At 42.3% G+C, this 15,461-nt stretch overlaps 3 protein-coding genes across 7 annotated transcripts; 2 read left to right on the forward strand and 1 right to left on the reverse strand.

Annotated features, from left to right (window-relative positions):
* The first annotated feature begins 78 nt into the window (after positions 1 to 78).
* kcnj15 (potassium inwardly rectifying channel subfamily J member 15) lies at positions 79 to 2,756 on the forward strand. 3 transcript variants are annotated; one of them, XM_077505925.1, is made up of 3 exons: positions 79 to 253; positions 1,153 to 1,246; positions 1,324 to 2,756. In XM_077505925.1, exon 3 carries the CDS (start codon positions 1,366 to 1,368, stop codon positions 2,383 to 2,385), a length of 1,020 nt encoding a protein of 339 aa, XP_077362051.1. In that variant the 5' UTR covers positions 79 to 253; positions 1,153 to 1,246; positions 1,324 to 1,365; the 3' UTR covers positions 2,386 to 2,756. The 3 variants fall into 3 exon arrangements, with proteins under 3 accessions (XP_077362051.1, XP_077362053.1, XP_077362050.1); XM_077505924.1 differs by having other exon boundaries at positions 80 to 253; positions 1,153 to 1,223; XM_077505927.1 differs by lacking the exon at positions 1,153 to 1,246.
* A 786-nt stretch (positions 2,757 to 3,542) lies between these two features.
* LOC144006848 (uncharacterized) lies at positions 3,543 to 9,902 on the forward strand. 2 transcript variants are annotated; one of them, XM_077505920.1, is made up of 4 exons: positions 3,543 to 3,843; positions 4,051 to 4,410; positions 5,003 to 5,440; positions 6,502 to 9,902. In XM_077505920.1, exons 3-4 carry the CDS (start codon positions 5,207 to 5,209, stop codon positions 8,347 to 8,349), a joined length of 2,082 nt encoding a protein of 693 aa, XP_077362046.1. In that variant the 5' UTR covers positions 3,543 to 3,843; positions 4,051 to 4,410; positions 5,003 to 5,206; the 3' UTR covers positions 8,350 to 9,902. The 2 variants fall into 2 exon arrangements, with proteins under 2 accessions (XP_077362046.1, XP_077362047.1); XM_077505921.1 differs by having other exon boundaries at positions 3,543 to 4,263.
* vps26c (VPS26 endosomal protein sorting factor C) lies at positions 9,068 to 13,285 on the reverse strand. 2 transcript variants are annotated; one of them, XM_077505928.1, is made up of 8 exons: positions 13,084 to 13,285; positions 12,475 to 12,618; positions 12,158 to 12,307; positions 11,920 to 12,000; positions 11,648 to 11,722; positions 11,414 to 11,564; positions 10,262 to 10,414; positions 9,068 to 9,238 (listed from the first exon to the last, which is right to left on the reverse strand). In XM_077505928.1, the coding sequence occupies exons 1-8, from the start codon at positions 13,138 to 13,140 to the stop codon at positions 9,156 to 9,158; spliced, it is 894 nt and encodes a 297-aa protein (XP_077362054.1). In that variant the 5' UTR covers positions 13,141 to 13,285; the 3' UTR covers positions 9,068 to 9,155. The 2 variants fall into 2 exon arrangements, with proteins under 2 accessions (XP_077362054.1, XP_077362055.1); XM_077505929.1 differs by having other exon boundaries at positions 12,475 to 12,650; positions 13,084 to 13,274.
* Positions 13,286 to 15,461: the final 2,176 nt, after the last annotated feature.

Raw genomic sequence — 15,461 nt, forward strand, 5'->3', positions numbered from 1 at the left:
AATGTTTAAAGCGACAACAAGCGTAAAACAAAAACTGCCAAAACAAAACATCATGTCTCGCCTGAGGCCCCCCCCACCAAGTGGACAGGTACACGAGAGGAGCGGCGGGAAATTATTGGATCTTTTCCACAGTGTGCTAAAGTTCATATGGGAGGAGAAAGAAGCTCCTCAGACGACAACCGAATGGAAACGTTGACGGACGAGAGTCCTAACACACCCAAGGTGGACCCAGAGAAGAAGACGCTTTCAGAAGGTGAGAAAGGCCACAAATTCATCACAATTTTCTCCACCAATGGTTTACGACACTAGTTAAGTTTAGTTTCAACCAAAAAAAAACTGCAATCTTTGACCCAAGACGGACCATATAATGTTTTTTAGGCATTATAGTGACTATGGTGAATTTTTTATAGGCACGTTCATAGCAATTGAACACCTTTGGGTGTAATCAGTGTAATAATAAAAATTGTGGAAGAAAAGCATATTATAGTTTATTAGCATATTTATTTTTGAGGCAGTTTGACATTAGGCCTGAATGGTTTGATTCCTTGTTTTAATACTTTTTTTTTCTTAAATGAAATGCACTCATTATTGTATAAAAACAGAAATAACATTTGCTCCCTACATAACCTACACAGAAATTTTTAAATGAGTTTCTATTTTCAAATGATACTGTATTGATTACAATTTTCATAGATGTTTAAAATATGTAGAAGGGCAAATACTGCATAATGAAAAAGTAGACAAACTTTCCAATAGTTTATTTCTACAGTTTAATTTTTAACTCTGAGTCATTACAGCTGGAACTAATTGACTATTTCCTCAGGTCAAACTACAGTAGCTTATTTAATTATTTACAGCGCATAATTATGTGCCAGCTAAGTCTATGTTTTTATGCTTTTTCACTTTTTAGTCGGTTCAGTTCCACAGTCGACAAGTCATTTTGATTTGTTTGACAGTCTGCAAAAGTTTAAAATACATGCTACATAGTCGTAGCATTAGGTGTGATGATCCAACTAAATATGTTGTCTATTTGTTTTGAGTCGACAAGTTTGAAACATGGAGGGTGAATAAACTTTAAAAAAGAAAAAACTACAGGACTTAAGCGGTACTGCAACAACATTAACGCGTCGTCTTTTTGATTTGGTTTGACAGTCAAGTTTGAAACACGCACAGCGACTCCTACAGGACTAGAGTGGAACTGCAACAGGCCGAGCCGCATTGAAGTTGGTCTTGATTTGTTTTGACGGTTTGAAATTGAAACCAACAACTTCCAAAGAAATTTGCTCAGCGTTTACTAATGCAGTTTTTGTGTTATTTCCGCAGTTTGTCTTATAAACCCGAGAGCGTGTCTAAACCTGCGGCGTGATGGCGGTGAGGAAAGCAGAAGCCCGTCGGCGTATCGTGTCCAAAGACGGCCGCAACAACGTGCGCATCAACAATGTGGAGGGCATGGTCAAGCTGTACCTGCACGACATCTGGACCACGGTGGTGGACATGAAGTGGCGCTACAAGCTCACCCTGTTCGCCTCCACCTTCATCATGACGTGGTTGGTCTTCGGGGTCTTCTTCTACCTCATCAGCATGGGCAACGGCGACTTCGAGGTCAATCTCAGCTCCAACCACACACCATGTCTGGAGAACGTCAAGACCTTCACCGGCGCCTTCCTCTTCTCGCTGGAGTCGCAGACCACCATCGGGTACGGCTTCCGCTACATCACCGAGGACTGCCCGCTGGCCATCTTCACGCTGGTGGCCCAGCTGGTCATCACCGGCCTGGCAGAGATCTTCGTCACAGGGGCCTTCCTGGCCAAGCTGGCGCGGCCTAAAAAGCGAGCCGAGACCATCAAGTTCAGCCGCTGCGCGGTGGTCTGCCGCCGGCAGGGGCAACTTTGCCTCATGATCCGAGTGGCCAACATGCGCAAGAGTCTGCTCATCCAGTGCCACCTCACCGGCAAGCTTCTCCACGCCAACGTCACGCAAGAGGGCGAGAAGACGCAAGTCCACCAGACTTCGGTGGAGTTCTTGATGGACTCCAGCAGCGAGTGCCCGTTCCTCATCCTGCCACTCACTTTCTACCACATCCTGGACGAGAACAGCCCCTTGGCAGGGCTTAGCGCAGAAAATCTGCTCACCCGCGACTTTGAGCTGCTGGTGACACTCAACTCCACCATGGAGTCCACAGCGGCGACGAGCCAAAGCAGGACGTCCTACGTGCCCAACGAGATCCTGTGGGGTTATGAGTTCAAGCCAGTGATTTTCAGCACGGCCAGCGGGAGATACGTCGCGGACTTCAACTTCTTCGACAAAGTCCAGGCCAGCAATGATGCTGCCTTCCTCAACAATGCGGAAAAGCTGAAGCTGGAGGAGGACTACAAGAAAGAGTAGCTGGTGTTGTTTTCTCGAGTCTAGAATCATGTTACACTCGTTTGGTACTTTTACTGCATTTAAGAAGACTGGGAAATCCTGTAAATCAGGGGTGGCGAGATCCGGTCCTCGAGGGCCGCAGTCCTACAGGTTTTGGATATTTCCCTTCTTCAACACAGCTGATTCATGATCAGCTCATCAGCAAGCTCTGCAGAAGCCTGATAACGAGCCTGTTAATTGGAATCAGCTGCATTACGAGTAGGGAAATCTATAAAACCTGCAGGACTCCGGCCCTCGAGGACCGCAGTTTGCCACCCCTGCTGTAAATAAAGTTTTTTTTTTTTTTTTTAAATGATACTTTTCATAAAAATAAAAACTAATTGCCTAGCCTTCATCAGAATGAATGGTATTACACTCCAAGTGAATGAAAAGCGAAACAAAATGCTAACGGGCAACAGAATCAAAATTGCTTTTCTGTGACTGTACCACAAGTAAATTGAATAGAAGCTCCATTGTGCGTAAACGACAAAACACAATTTCCAAATATAAAAAAAAAAAAAAAAAAAAAAACATTCAAAAGATAAGAATACATTAGAATGTGGAAGGTAATTTTCAGCAGAGCTTAAATGCTAAATGCAAAACTAAAGCACCAGTTGCCAAGATGCGCCTAGCCTAGCAGGTAACAGCATGAAAATGGGAAAACAACAAGCTACTTGTAACTCAATGTTAATGAAAATGGAAACAGACTGAAAGTTGCTCAGCAGAGTTTGTGCTAAATGATAAGCCAAAACAGCAGATTAAATAAGTTAGCATATCATGTAGCGTTACATGCTTGCTGTTAACAGGTTATTGCTAAATGCTAAGCTAAAGAACCAGCTAACAACATGTAGCAGAAGAAGAACTTAATACAAGGACACACTTTCAGCTAGCTGTCAATTTTTTAACCGTTATAGAGCGCGTGCTAATAATTTTGTCATTATTATGTAAAGTAACTGAAATGCACCAGAGTGAAATGTGGCAAGTTCGGAGGCAGTGACTAGAATAAAATTGTGTCCTACTTTTACTCCTTCCTTTCTTCCTTTTTGTTGTGGACTTGACACTCCTGTTGTGACAACATTTGAAACTACAGTACTGTATTTGCTATAAACACTCAAGACTCCAAAACACGGCTCATCTTTTCAGTGACATCATTACAAATACAAAAAGTCAATCTTCCAAGGACAAACAGGAAGGGGGCCTTACAAATAGTAAAACTGCATTTCATATAAGTCGTCCACATGCCGGTCCGTTCGGCCACCATTTTGTAACTCTTGAGTTCTCCGAGGTGACCTTATAAAGTGTATATTGGCTTAAAAACTTTTGACAATGGACAATTTGAAATTGACAACTCCTTAACATCAAAAGTCAAAATGGCGCTCAACCCGGTGAAAGCGCCACACACATTGAAAAACATTGGACTTTGGCTACTTGTAATTTGAGGTGTGAGGACAATTTTGATTTCAAAATGTGATGAAATGTCGTTTGACTACTCTAACACTCTGCCTCCTTTATTTTGCACATATCAGTTGTTTTAATTAGCTAGCTACAGTCCATGTTAAGTTTGTTTACAATGTCGTAGTTCTTCATTTTATAGTTTTAACCGAGTCGAGGTTCGGCGGAGAAGAAAATGAATGTCTTCCTTACCAGCTCCTCGATGGCGCCCACCTTGGAACAAAACTTTACGCTTCCATCTTGGGGTCGCTTCGAATCCCGCGCCGTGACGTCATCGGTTCTGGTCCACAAATTTTTCCACACGTTCAGCGTCGGCCTTCAAACTTTGTACAAAAGATGACGTCACCGGCGAGCGGGCGACGTCCGCCTGTGGTTGCCCATGAATCGCCGTGACGTCACACTGTGAATGTGAGTGCGCGACTTCAGTTCCTGTGTTTTTAAGTCCTCTTGTTACTCAGCTCTGGCAAGAGTCACACAAATATCTTATTTCTTATGCGTCATCCATTTTAATAACTACAATCCTGTATATAATTGCTGTGTTTATTGGCTACACAGGTGAGTCCCACCGACATTTAGATACGCATTTAATTCACTACTCAATTATGAATATGAAGCAGTCTTGCATCCATGTAAAGCTGCTCACAGTGCATCAATATTACTTTTGGAGAGTGACTTGAAATACTGTAGAATTAGGTGAAATTTTACAACAAGAGTATAGTGGATGAAAATGGGAAATTGTTTTAAAATATGCTGTAGTAATTAATTTTTTTTGAATGCTAGAATATAGACAGCAAACAAAGTGCTAGGGCCTATGAATAACAATTTGACTTTTCACCCTGTGTTCAGGTTTTCTAACTTTTTTTCCCCCTACATATTACCAATATACGGCTAATATTAAGAGAATTGATGAAATACTACTAGCAATGCTGAAGGTGGGTTACTGTTAGCATGCTAGTCCACCCACCTTCAGTGGGTTTTGAAGGAAACTGAAGTCTTCAGTTGCTTCTTACAATAACTTGCAATAAGAGAATTCGGTATAAATTACAGGGTTAGACTATAAAATGTTTCAAAATCAATAGAACACACACTTATGGTATTATTCTGCACAAATATGACTACTATTTCTGTTCTTTTCTTCCCCCTTTAGAATCCACTTTGAGTCACATTAAATGAAACAAATTTGAGTCTCAAGTTCACAAAACTTTGATTTTTTATTTTTTTTTTTTGTATCCCCCTCTGCAAACCTCATTTCCACTGAGATTTGGACTTTTCAGTCATCTGTTGTCAGGCGTTGTCAGAAATCGATGACGCCGCCGCGCGACTCGTGAAATCGCGTCCAAGCCACCTCGAGATGGAGGCCGAAATTTTCCCGAAGGAAGTCATCCTGGAGCTGGTGAAATCCAGCTTTGACCAGATCTCCGCGGCCCAGTGGGCTCTGCTGGTGGCGGGAACCCCCGACTCGGAGACCAAGGCCATCATTGCGGACACAATCGGCGACGTGATCCAGAGGATCTCATCCGACGTGGTGAGGCACCTGCTGCCTGCCATCAGCGACCACCTGCGCGAACAAGAGTCTCAGACTCAGGTCAGAACGGGTGGGAAAAGTATTCACACTCTGTACTCGGGTATGAACAGAGGGAAAAGTCTTTGGTAGTTTCTCTGCAAGGTCTGCCAGATCATACTTACAGATTTAATAAATATGACATGTCATATACTCACAACAAAAGTCCAAAATAAAGTCCAAAACAAGAGTCCAAATTATGCTCATAAATTAAATATTAGAGATAGACCGATTATCAAACGGGCCGAAGATCTTTTACGAACACTGACGAATATCCCAAATTAGCTACATTCGCATGCATTTGACGCTCAGTAAGATACAGGGTACTTTAATTTATGGTTTTATTTAAATTTCCACTTTATGAAAAACGATGCTGACACTGAGAAAACCTATTTTAAAAAATAACAAATTAAGTAATTTTGAAATTTTGGAAAACTTTATTTACAGTAGAAAACTAACATGCTGATGACCTTGGAAGCTCCCTGCAATTTTTTGTTACAATTTTTAAACAAAGCTGTCAATTTTTTATATGTTTAAAATAAAAAAATAAAAAAGCTTTATTTTGATGCTAATATTTTCTCTTTTACTGCAAATGAACATCGGCTTGAAATATCGGTTATTGGTCTCCTTGACTACTAATAATCAGCATCAGTATCAGCATTGAAAAAAAAAAACATTGGTCTATCACTAGTAAATATTTTGTGTGGCCCTTGGCAACCATCATTTTCCAGCACCATTTTAACCCTCTTGGGCATAGAGCTCACCAAAACTTCACAGATTGCCAATGAAATACCATCTTGAGCAAAAAAATAAATATTTTGGTCTCATCAGACCGCAGGACATGGTTCAGGTTATCCATGTCAATCGTGGTCTTGTCTTCAGCAAACTGTAGGCTTTCTTGTGCTCCCCAAGAGCAGTTTGATGCAGCACAGTACCAATTTGTCCATTTTCATCTTTAACCCATTCGCTGCCATTGACGGCTGTAGACGTCAAAGATCAAATTTTAACTGGGCTGGCAATGAACGAGTTCATATTACTCATTTTTGCAAGATGCTGTGCCTAAAAACTCATTCGCACCATTGCAGGTGATTAAGGCCATCGGTGGGTGCAGTACCAATCTGAGCGACTGCATCACCGAGACGTTTGCGGCCGCCCTGGACCTCCCGCCGCAGAAGTACGACGGAGCGGGGGAACTCACCACGCTGGTGGAGTCGGAGGTGAATCACCGGGTGACGAAGGCCTTGTCCGTGGCACAGAAGACCACCGAGTGGCCGTCGGACCCCACCCTCTTCGTCCGCGGCACCATGTCCAGTGTGGGCAACCTGGCCTCCATATTCCGGAAAGCTGTGGAGTACCTGAGGCAGGTGTTCGCTCGCGCTCGCACGCCGTGTGTGGTGCTTTGCGGCCGCTCCGCCATGAAAGCCGGCGACATGACCAACGCCGTGAGCGGAATCCTCTTAAAGTGGTCTCGTGCCAATAAGGGCGAGAAACCCAAGCCGGTAACCCCCTATATCGACGTGGAGAAAGTCAGCCAAAACTCCGACCCGGGAGACTTGGAGATCGCGAGTGTGGACATCGACTCGGGACTCACGCAAAGCGCTAAGCGAGCCGCGCTGGACATCACCAGAAGTATCATCCAGGAGCCCACTGGCAGCTCCGGGGACCGCGTGGAAAAACTGACGCGCTTCAACCTCAACCTGAAGCTCATCTCCAACAAAGTGAAAAATTTCTTCACGTCGCAAGAGAAAGTCAGTCCGACCGCAAACGTCAACCAACGCAAGTTGCGCTTCTTTAATTTTGCCCGCATGCAGTTTGAGCGCATGTTGGGAGGACTCAAGCGCTCCTTCAAGAACCAAGAAGGCTGCCTGGTGTGCCTCCTACCAGATCAGCAAAAGTCCGCCAGGCGGGACTCTAAAGGCTCCTTCAGGTCCAGCACCTTACACGTGAGACTGTCGCAGTTTCCCAGGTTGAAGTTCGAAGCCATCCAAGACATGGTGGCAAAGTTGTTTGAAGACCTCAGCAAGCTGGAACCCGAAGCCCGCGCCGCCAAAATCCAGCGCTACATGGACGAAAAGCTGACGGGCTTTTCTGAAGACCTTACCTCCCGCCTGTACGAGTACATCATGTCCTGTCAGAGCGAAGTGTACGAGGTGCCCTCCAACCGCTCCAATACACCTTTTGCGGACTCTGTGTTGTGGGGACGCAAAGGGAAGAAGAACTGGGACGGCGGGCAGAAGTTCTCCCCCGAGGTCTTGTACGCCATGATGGAGGACGCCGCCTGGAGGTTCTTACAGCAGCTGGTCCTCTGGCTGGAGACGGACGACGGCGAGACGTACGCCGACGAAGTATCTGGCGCCGTCGGCGAGATCAATCAGCTGGTCGTCACTGCGCTCAACACGGACCAAGATTCGGACGACGACGACTACGACATCGTCTCCACGGATAGCACGTCAAACCAGGCCGCCAAGGATGTCGGCAAAAAACGTTCCTCCACCGTTCCCTACAGCCGCGCGACCATCTCGGCGATGTCCGACTCGGAACCTCTGTCCTTGCAGGACTTGAGCGAGGTCTTGGCCTTCACGCTGACCACGGAATTGGGCCAGCGCCTGCCCAAGAAGTGCAAGAAGTCTCTAAAACCGAACGCCCTGATGCTGGTCCTGCAGCATCTGTCGTCCAAGGCCTTGCAGGAGATCAGCCCGGGCCACGTCGACGACATCGAGACGCTCGGCAACGTGGAGCAGGTGATCGTACCCGTGGTGAAAAATCTCCTGGCTGACTTTGGCACGCCGGATAAACTGGTGGAGGCCGTGATGCTGGACGAGGCTTATTTTGACGACGTCTTGATGAAGCATCTGGCCGTCCAACTGAAAGCACCCCGAGATGCGCCCAAGCGCCCCCTATCGTCCGTGATGTGCTGCTATCCGTGTCGCTGATGACAACTGAACAATCCGTCATGTATTTTATATGAATCGACTATCACAAACATGCCAGATGGCGGTGACTAGCTAAGCTACAAACATGGACTATCACTCAGTTTGTGTGGTGTTGCTAGTTCACCTTTCAAACATGTACATAAGCGTGCGTTAACTTATATGTGACCTCAATGCTTCATTCAAACCTGAAACTAGGGATGTAACGATAATGTGATATCGCAATATTAAAATTGCCACAATATATCGTTGTCGTCATGTCACAATATGTGCAGTGCATCTGTTAAAAAAAAAAAAAAAGTCAGGTTGATTTCAACTTGTGCAGTTCTAGCACCCTCTGGTGGCTATTTTTTTTTTGTGCAGTTTAATTTGAACAAGGCATATTTTGGCCCATCTATGTTTCAAATCCACACTAATGGTCAGATGAAGGGGAATGTAATATGCTTGTGAAGAGAGTCAATGTGTGGAGGAACTCAACGTGTATATTCATTAGCAATATTAAGTGTTATTAGAGATTCTAGGTTTATATGCATTGCTGTAATGTACAAAAGCACAATATTGTGTTTTTTGTTTTTTACAATATTGTGATCTTTTTTTGTATCGCCAACCTCCTGACAATATCGTGATAATTATCGTATCGTGATTTTCATATTGTGATAATATTGCATCCTGATGTTTGGATATCGTTACATCCCTACCCGAAAAAGGGCAAAACCTGCAATTTCAAAGACATTTTTTTATTTTTTTATTTAATGAATCAAATCTTGATTCTTCAACAGTTTATTTGTCAATACAAAACTCCTCCCGGTTCAGACCCTGCACAGCTTGAGAGGGAAGTTCTCTGTGATCAGGTGGTCATCGTGGAGCACGATGACGATGTTGACTTCAAACTCTACGAGTAAACAAACAAGCAGACAAATGCTTGAATGCCACCAGACTTGGTATTTAATGATTGTATCTTGTATTTACATATAGAAGTGGAGAAGTTGCGCCACCTAGTGGTGAAGTTGATAAATTAGCACTTTTAAAAAGCAGCTGAGAAATGTGACAGATGACATTTTTACTTTTTCATGTTCGCTGACTGGCTTTGGAATGTATAATTTCTCTGAGAAAAATTGTTTCAAAATCTGAGCAAATCATGCAGACTGAGTGGTTAAACTGCAGCCCACAAAGTATTTACCAAGCATGCTGCAATCGCCTTATTTAGACATTTTTTTTGTCTGAAATGTGTTAATAAAAAATATGCATTATTTTATTTATTTATTTTTATTTGTCACATCAAGTTTAGGCACTTGACACTCAAGAGTACGTACACGTTGGAAACTGCCGCAGGAGTAACATTTTTCTTAGTTGTATATCAGTAAATAGATTATTTGCCATCAAAAGCCCTTTAGTTTCATTTCTGTTCACAAAAAAATGTGAATTTTCCGCATTTTTTTGCTCCGAAACACCCCCATGCCATACTGCTGATTTATAAACGGAAAAAGCTGTAAAACATTATTATAGTGAAAAGCAGTCAAATTATTATGACATATTCTGTGGGTTGAAAACAAACAGCTGGCAATGTGGGGAACTCTACTTTGAAAATACTATTTATTGCATGTAAATATTTACAAATAAATATTGCATATATATGGAGTCTAAAGTGACATGGATGCTTCTCATTACAGGAAAACTTGCTTATTCGAATGAAAAACGATGACCTAAGTTTCTCGTTAGGATGAGAAAGTTTCTTGTCCTAATACGAAACATATTTACCTTTTTTCCCCACGTCATTTTAGGAGCTCTGCACATACTCGCGTTTCTTCAAGATTTTTTTTGTAAGCACCTCTTATAGCCCTCGAGCAGAAACGTTTGCCCAACATGGCTTGACATAAAACGTACTGTAATTCTTCAACTTCCGAGGGCTACTGACCGACTTTGAAGTTGGTGGTCTCCAGGGTGGGACAGGTGAAGAGTCTGGGGAACACCATGTAGATGGGAATGGGCAGCCCGCGACACACGTCGCCCTCGGCTATCTGGATGTTCTGGATCTCGGTGGCGTCTCGGGCGTAGCCTTCGGCGCAGCCTGCGCAGGAAGATGTTCATAACACAAATTAAAAAGAAATTAAAAAATAATAATAACAATCTAAGCTCAAGGAGGCGAACCATTTCAATGTATTTTGGGGATGCTCCAAATTCACCCTGGCAACATTCACAAAACATTGAACGCAAGTGTTCTGGACATAAATCATGTGACTTCAAGAAGGCAAAAAAGTGCCACTTGCCATAGCAAAACATCCATGACAAGAAAATCCCTTAATGTAACAAGGTTATAGTAGTTTGGGATTTTGCATTATAATTACTCTTTATTTCAGTTTGATGTGTTTTTTTTAAACATATGGAGTATTTGTCAAGTGCAAGATGGGGAGAAAAAATGTATTAGTATTGTGTAATAAAGTAAACAACTGACCTTCCTTCCTCTGTAGCTATATGCATGTACAAAAATACAAAATACTTTTAAATGAACCCCAAAGGCTCACGTATAGGACAAAAACAAAGCACACTTCAATATAGTTAGTATAATCATAAGATGTAGTTTCAGTTAGTTTTCGCTTATTTTTTTAAGCATTTTTGTTTTATTATATCATTGAAAATGCTTTTTCAATTTTAATTTGAGTTATCACTTAGTTTTCGTTAACTATAAACAACCTTGTAATGTAAAACTGGCTACAATCGGGCATAGTATAATGTTGGCAACATCCAAAGGGGAAAAATTGGTCCAATTAAAACCTCAATCCAAGCAGATTTTATTTGATACTTTTGCAGTATTATCTTTCTTGATTCACATGTACATAGCTGGAAATTGCTGGTCTTTGTGCATGAAGTGTAAAAAAACTAGGGACAATCCCTCACCGCGCAACTTGGAACTCTTGCTGATTTCAGTTTCTCCATTCACTTTCTACAAACTTAAAAGTTGTGGAGGTCGAAAGACTATATATAATGATTTTGTAGCGAATGTCATTTTCTGACCAAAATCAATCAATCTAAGAAAATCTAGCTAAAGGAACGAGGTGGGGGGCCTCACCGCAGGTCTCCACTCGAACCAGCTGCAGCTCGATGCTCTTGATGGCAACGTTGGAGCTCTCCACCATCACCTCTCCAGTCAGCGGCCGGCTTACGACACAGGTGGTGTTGTTCAGGTGGCCTCGGATGAGAAACCTTGGCAGCAAACTCCGCTGACGACCGAGACGGCGAGCCAAGTCAGTTTGACTTTTGACAGGAACCGAGCGACAGAAAAGCAGCCAAAGGTTTGTGCTACCTCGCGGGTGTTCTGCAGGCTGTCTGGTGTGATGGTGAAGTTGACCGGGGTGGCGCCCACGTTGGCTTTCTGTGGCTAAAACATTGAGACAAAGCGCACGCAGGAAAATCTCAGTGCAGTTGTTGGAATGGATGAATTGCATTCCCAATTATTTCAATGGGGAAAGACCATTTGAGATGTTAGCATTTCAAGATACAAGCATGACCATGGAAAGATTTCAACTCTTATCTCGAGGAAGCACTGTATATTTTGTGTTGTGTCTTTTCCCCAACCTGAGAGTGCACGATGAACTCGCAGCTCCTGCTGAGGTCTTTGGCCAGCAGAGAGCGCTTCATGTCACAGCGGAGAGTGTACTGCATGGAACCAACATTTTTGCTTTAAATTAGTACAATTTTTGTCAAGTGAAAGCCCTTAAGGTGCCTAAAGCAAAATAGAAGAGGACTATTTTTGGACAAATACTGAGAAATGACATGAACAGAGGCAGTCCGTGTATTTCTGCAGTGCGCTCACCTGGATGTTGACAAAGACCCCGTGGTAGGTCTCGTACAGAGCTTTGTTGCCTTTGGCGTTGAGGGGAAACTCAAAAGGGATTTCGGTCTTGCCTCCCGGGATCTTTCCGGCCTTGGCCACCTCGATGCTGCAGCTGATCAGCGAGATGGGCTGCAGAAGCGATGTCAAATACACTTTGGAGTGCACGTTCAATGTTTCAGTGCTTTTTTCACATTTCCATGGACATCCATTTGCATGCCTTTCTGTGAATCTTGCCGTTTCTGTGACACTGCTGACATCTGGAGTTCAGCCAGTTTTTACTGTTCATTTTGTGTTACCTTGACTGAGTTGTAGAAGGCTTCGAAGACACCCACGCTTTTGGAGCTCAGCTGCAGGTTGACCAGGCCCTCCATGCTCAGGGAGATGCCGTGATGCTGCATCGCCTCCTTGCACGCCAGGACGATAACGCCGGCCACAAACTCCTGCACGATGATAGACAAACACGCTACCATCTCTGAAGATGGAAACCGATCCATCACTGGTTTAGAATCCCAAATCAAATTCACACAAGGTCCAGTGCAGATAAAATGAATAAAAGTACCAAGGGTTTAGTCTGTGGGAAACTGGTTTAACGTACAGTATCATTCAGAAGCATAATACAGAATTAGTTTGGTATGTTTGTTTCATTACGCCACCCCCATTGGGAGATGAAATGATACGATTATTTCTTTGGCACCAAAAAAACTCACGGACCACAGTTTGAGACACACTGGTGTAGAAACGACTTTCATTCTAAGATTCAACTTGTTAACTAAAAAAATAAATAACTTTTGAGTGGAAAGAAACGCTCATGAGGTGAAAGTCATGAGACCAGGATGGCGCCTCCTCTGTCAAAACACAGATGTTAGCTTAGCCCGTTAGCATCACTTCACGTTCGACGTACTTACACCCTCATGATAAACTTTGTTGGCCCGTTTCAGTCGTATGTCCAACGTGACGCTCATCTCCGGTCGTCACACGCCAGCCCAGTAGTTAGGGGAGGAAATTTACATGCTGAATGACTTAACTTGTTGGTAAATTAGCCGATTCTGATAGTTTGAGTGGTTACTTCCGGGATTACCTGAAAAGTCACGCAGCTCTTCGAGAGAGTTTTCCGGGACACGTTTCAAAATAAAAGATCTTAGACTTTGACTTGACTTTGATCCCTTTGGGACGGCTTCCTCTGGGAAATTTACATGTCCAGCAGCAATAACAACAGATAATAAAATAATTCAATAATTCAATGAATGAATGAATGAATCAAACAATCAGGTTATTACACCAGACTGAATTAATAATAATAATAATAATAATAATATACATAAAAATTCAATCAATCAATAGGTTTATTACGCCAGAGATTGAATTAATAATAAAAATTTGTTACAGGCCAAGCCTGGACCTTTAACTGATGTAGTGCCGCTCTTTGGTGCAGGAGGGCGATGTTGCTTTAGAAAAAGGAAAGCAGCGCGAGAGAGCTGGTGTGTGTGCGGACGGTTGTTTTTGGAAAAAGTGCACAATAAAGTTGTTGTGAAGCAAGAGAACGAGTCTGCCAGCTCAGTCTTCATACTACGGTTAGGAGGTCTCTGAGCAGGAGAAGCGGACGTAACAAATTCAATCAATCAATAAATAAATAATAATAATTAGTGATGGATCCGCAACCCCGATGCACCGATGCACGCGCCAAACTCACAGGGCAATCCCTGAGTCGGTGCGCGTACCGCTTTAACAAAATCACGTGACCGATGTTTGAACTGCGTCGACCCGGCAAGAACGCGCTCATCTCAGTGAATTATTTAAAGGACGTGCATCTGTCAACGGGATGCAACTCTTGAAACACTCGTATAGTTCCTTGTGGACGTTGTTGTGCATTATGGAGCAGACCCAGGGGAAAAGAAAGTCGTCTGCCGTGTGGGACCATTTTGAACTCCTTTCTGAAAATTAGTTATTTATTTAAAACTCCTTGTTTCCTCTCTGATTTTCGACTTGTTCCATTTTAATTCCAATCAATTTCAAGGTAACTTAATTTGTCATTCAAATTATTTTTGCAGGTGAAATGTCACATTTGCATTTGTTCATCAGAGTTGTCGTACACAAACAAAAGCACCTCCTCAATGCTGAGGCATTATCGGGCCAAGCATGACAGTGAAGTTCCTGATACACCCAGGATACGGTCATGTATACAGGCAATCTTTGACTTTCTCACATTTGCTTTGTTGATAACCCTGTTGGAGAAACTTGTTTTTTTGAACAAAAACTTGTGAAGACTATATTTGACAAGTGTCTTCATTCACATGATTTTCACTTAGGTATTTTTTTCATTATATGTTCACATTTAAAGATATGGAATGATACAATAAGAATGCGAAGACTTAAATGTTATTGTATATACTAGGTCATCTAATCAGTGTCATTTCACACTGTCAAGTGGGTTGCCTGCAGAGACTTAAATTCCAGCAGCTATAAGTATTCAGTGACACAGTATCAACACAGTGTCACCAGTGTGTCATTGTGTCAACACGCTTCACGATGCCCCATCGACCCATCACTATACTCTTTCGATTATAAAGGCCTTATTGTGTTTCTCAACATATTTATTCGATACTCATCATGTAATGTAATACTGTATTTGCTGTTTGAAATTGAAAGATTCCTAACAAGCTGAGAGAAAGATATTAGTTACTAATTTGAAATTTGTTTGATTTCATTGACTTAGTAGGGAATTTTTTGTTACGCAATCAAATCAAGCCGCATATATATATATATATATATATATATATATACATATATAAAAAAAGTGTAAATACTTATGGAGCTACAATATGAACTAGTAACTCCATACCTTACGTTTGAGTCTTGCATGATTAGTTACTTCAAAGAATATATTAAAAAAAAAAAAAAAAAAAAACAGGAATAAATGTCCTATTTTCTTCAAGAACAATAGGCATATTAGAGTATGTCCCAAAGATCGAGAATGTCTACGATCACAAGTTACTTATTTCCTAAATTCAATTGCTATAACTTTTATTTATTAAAACTTTTTTTTTCTTTTTTTTTTTTAGGGTGGGGGGGGGGGGGGCTACTTTTGTCATAATTTGCGAGGATTTGTTGCAGAACTTTTTTTGTTTGTTGACAAATACAACTACATCCTCTTAATTCAATTTTTATCTCTCTAAAAATGTGAATATATTGCAAGGTTTGTTGTCATTTTGATCAACACTCATAAGAAAGGTGACATGTTTCTTCTAAGTTAGTAGTTGAGGAAACACAAGAGGACTACAACACA

Source organism: Festucalex cinctus, chromosome 18, assembly GCF_051991245.1.
Source record: "Festucalex cinctus isolate MCC-2025b chromosome 18, RoL_Fcin_1.0, whole genome shotgun sequence".
Taxonomy (NCBI): Eukaryota; Metazoa; Chordata; class Actinopteri; order Syngnathiformes; family Syngnathidae; genus Festucalex; species Festucalex cinctus.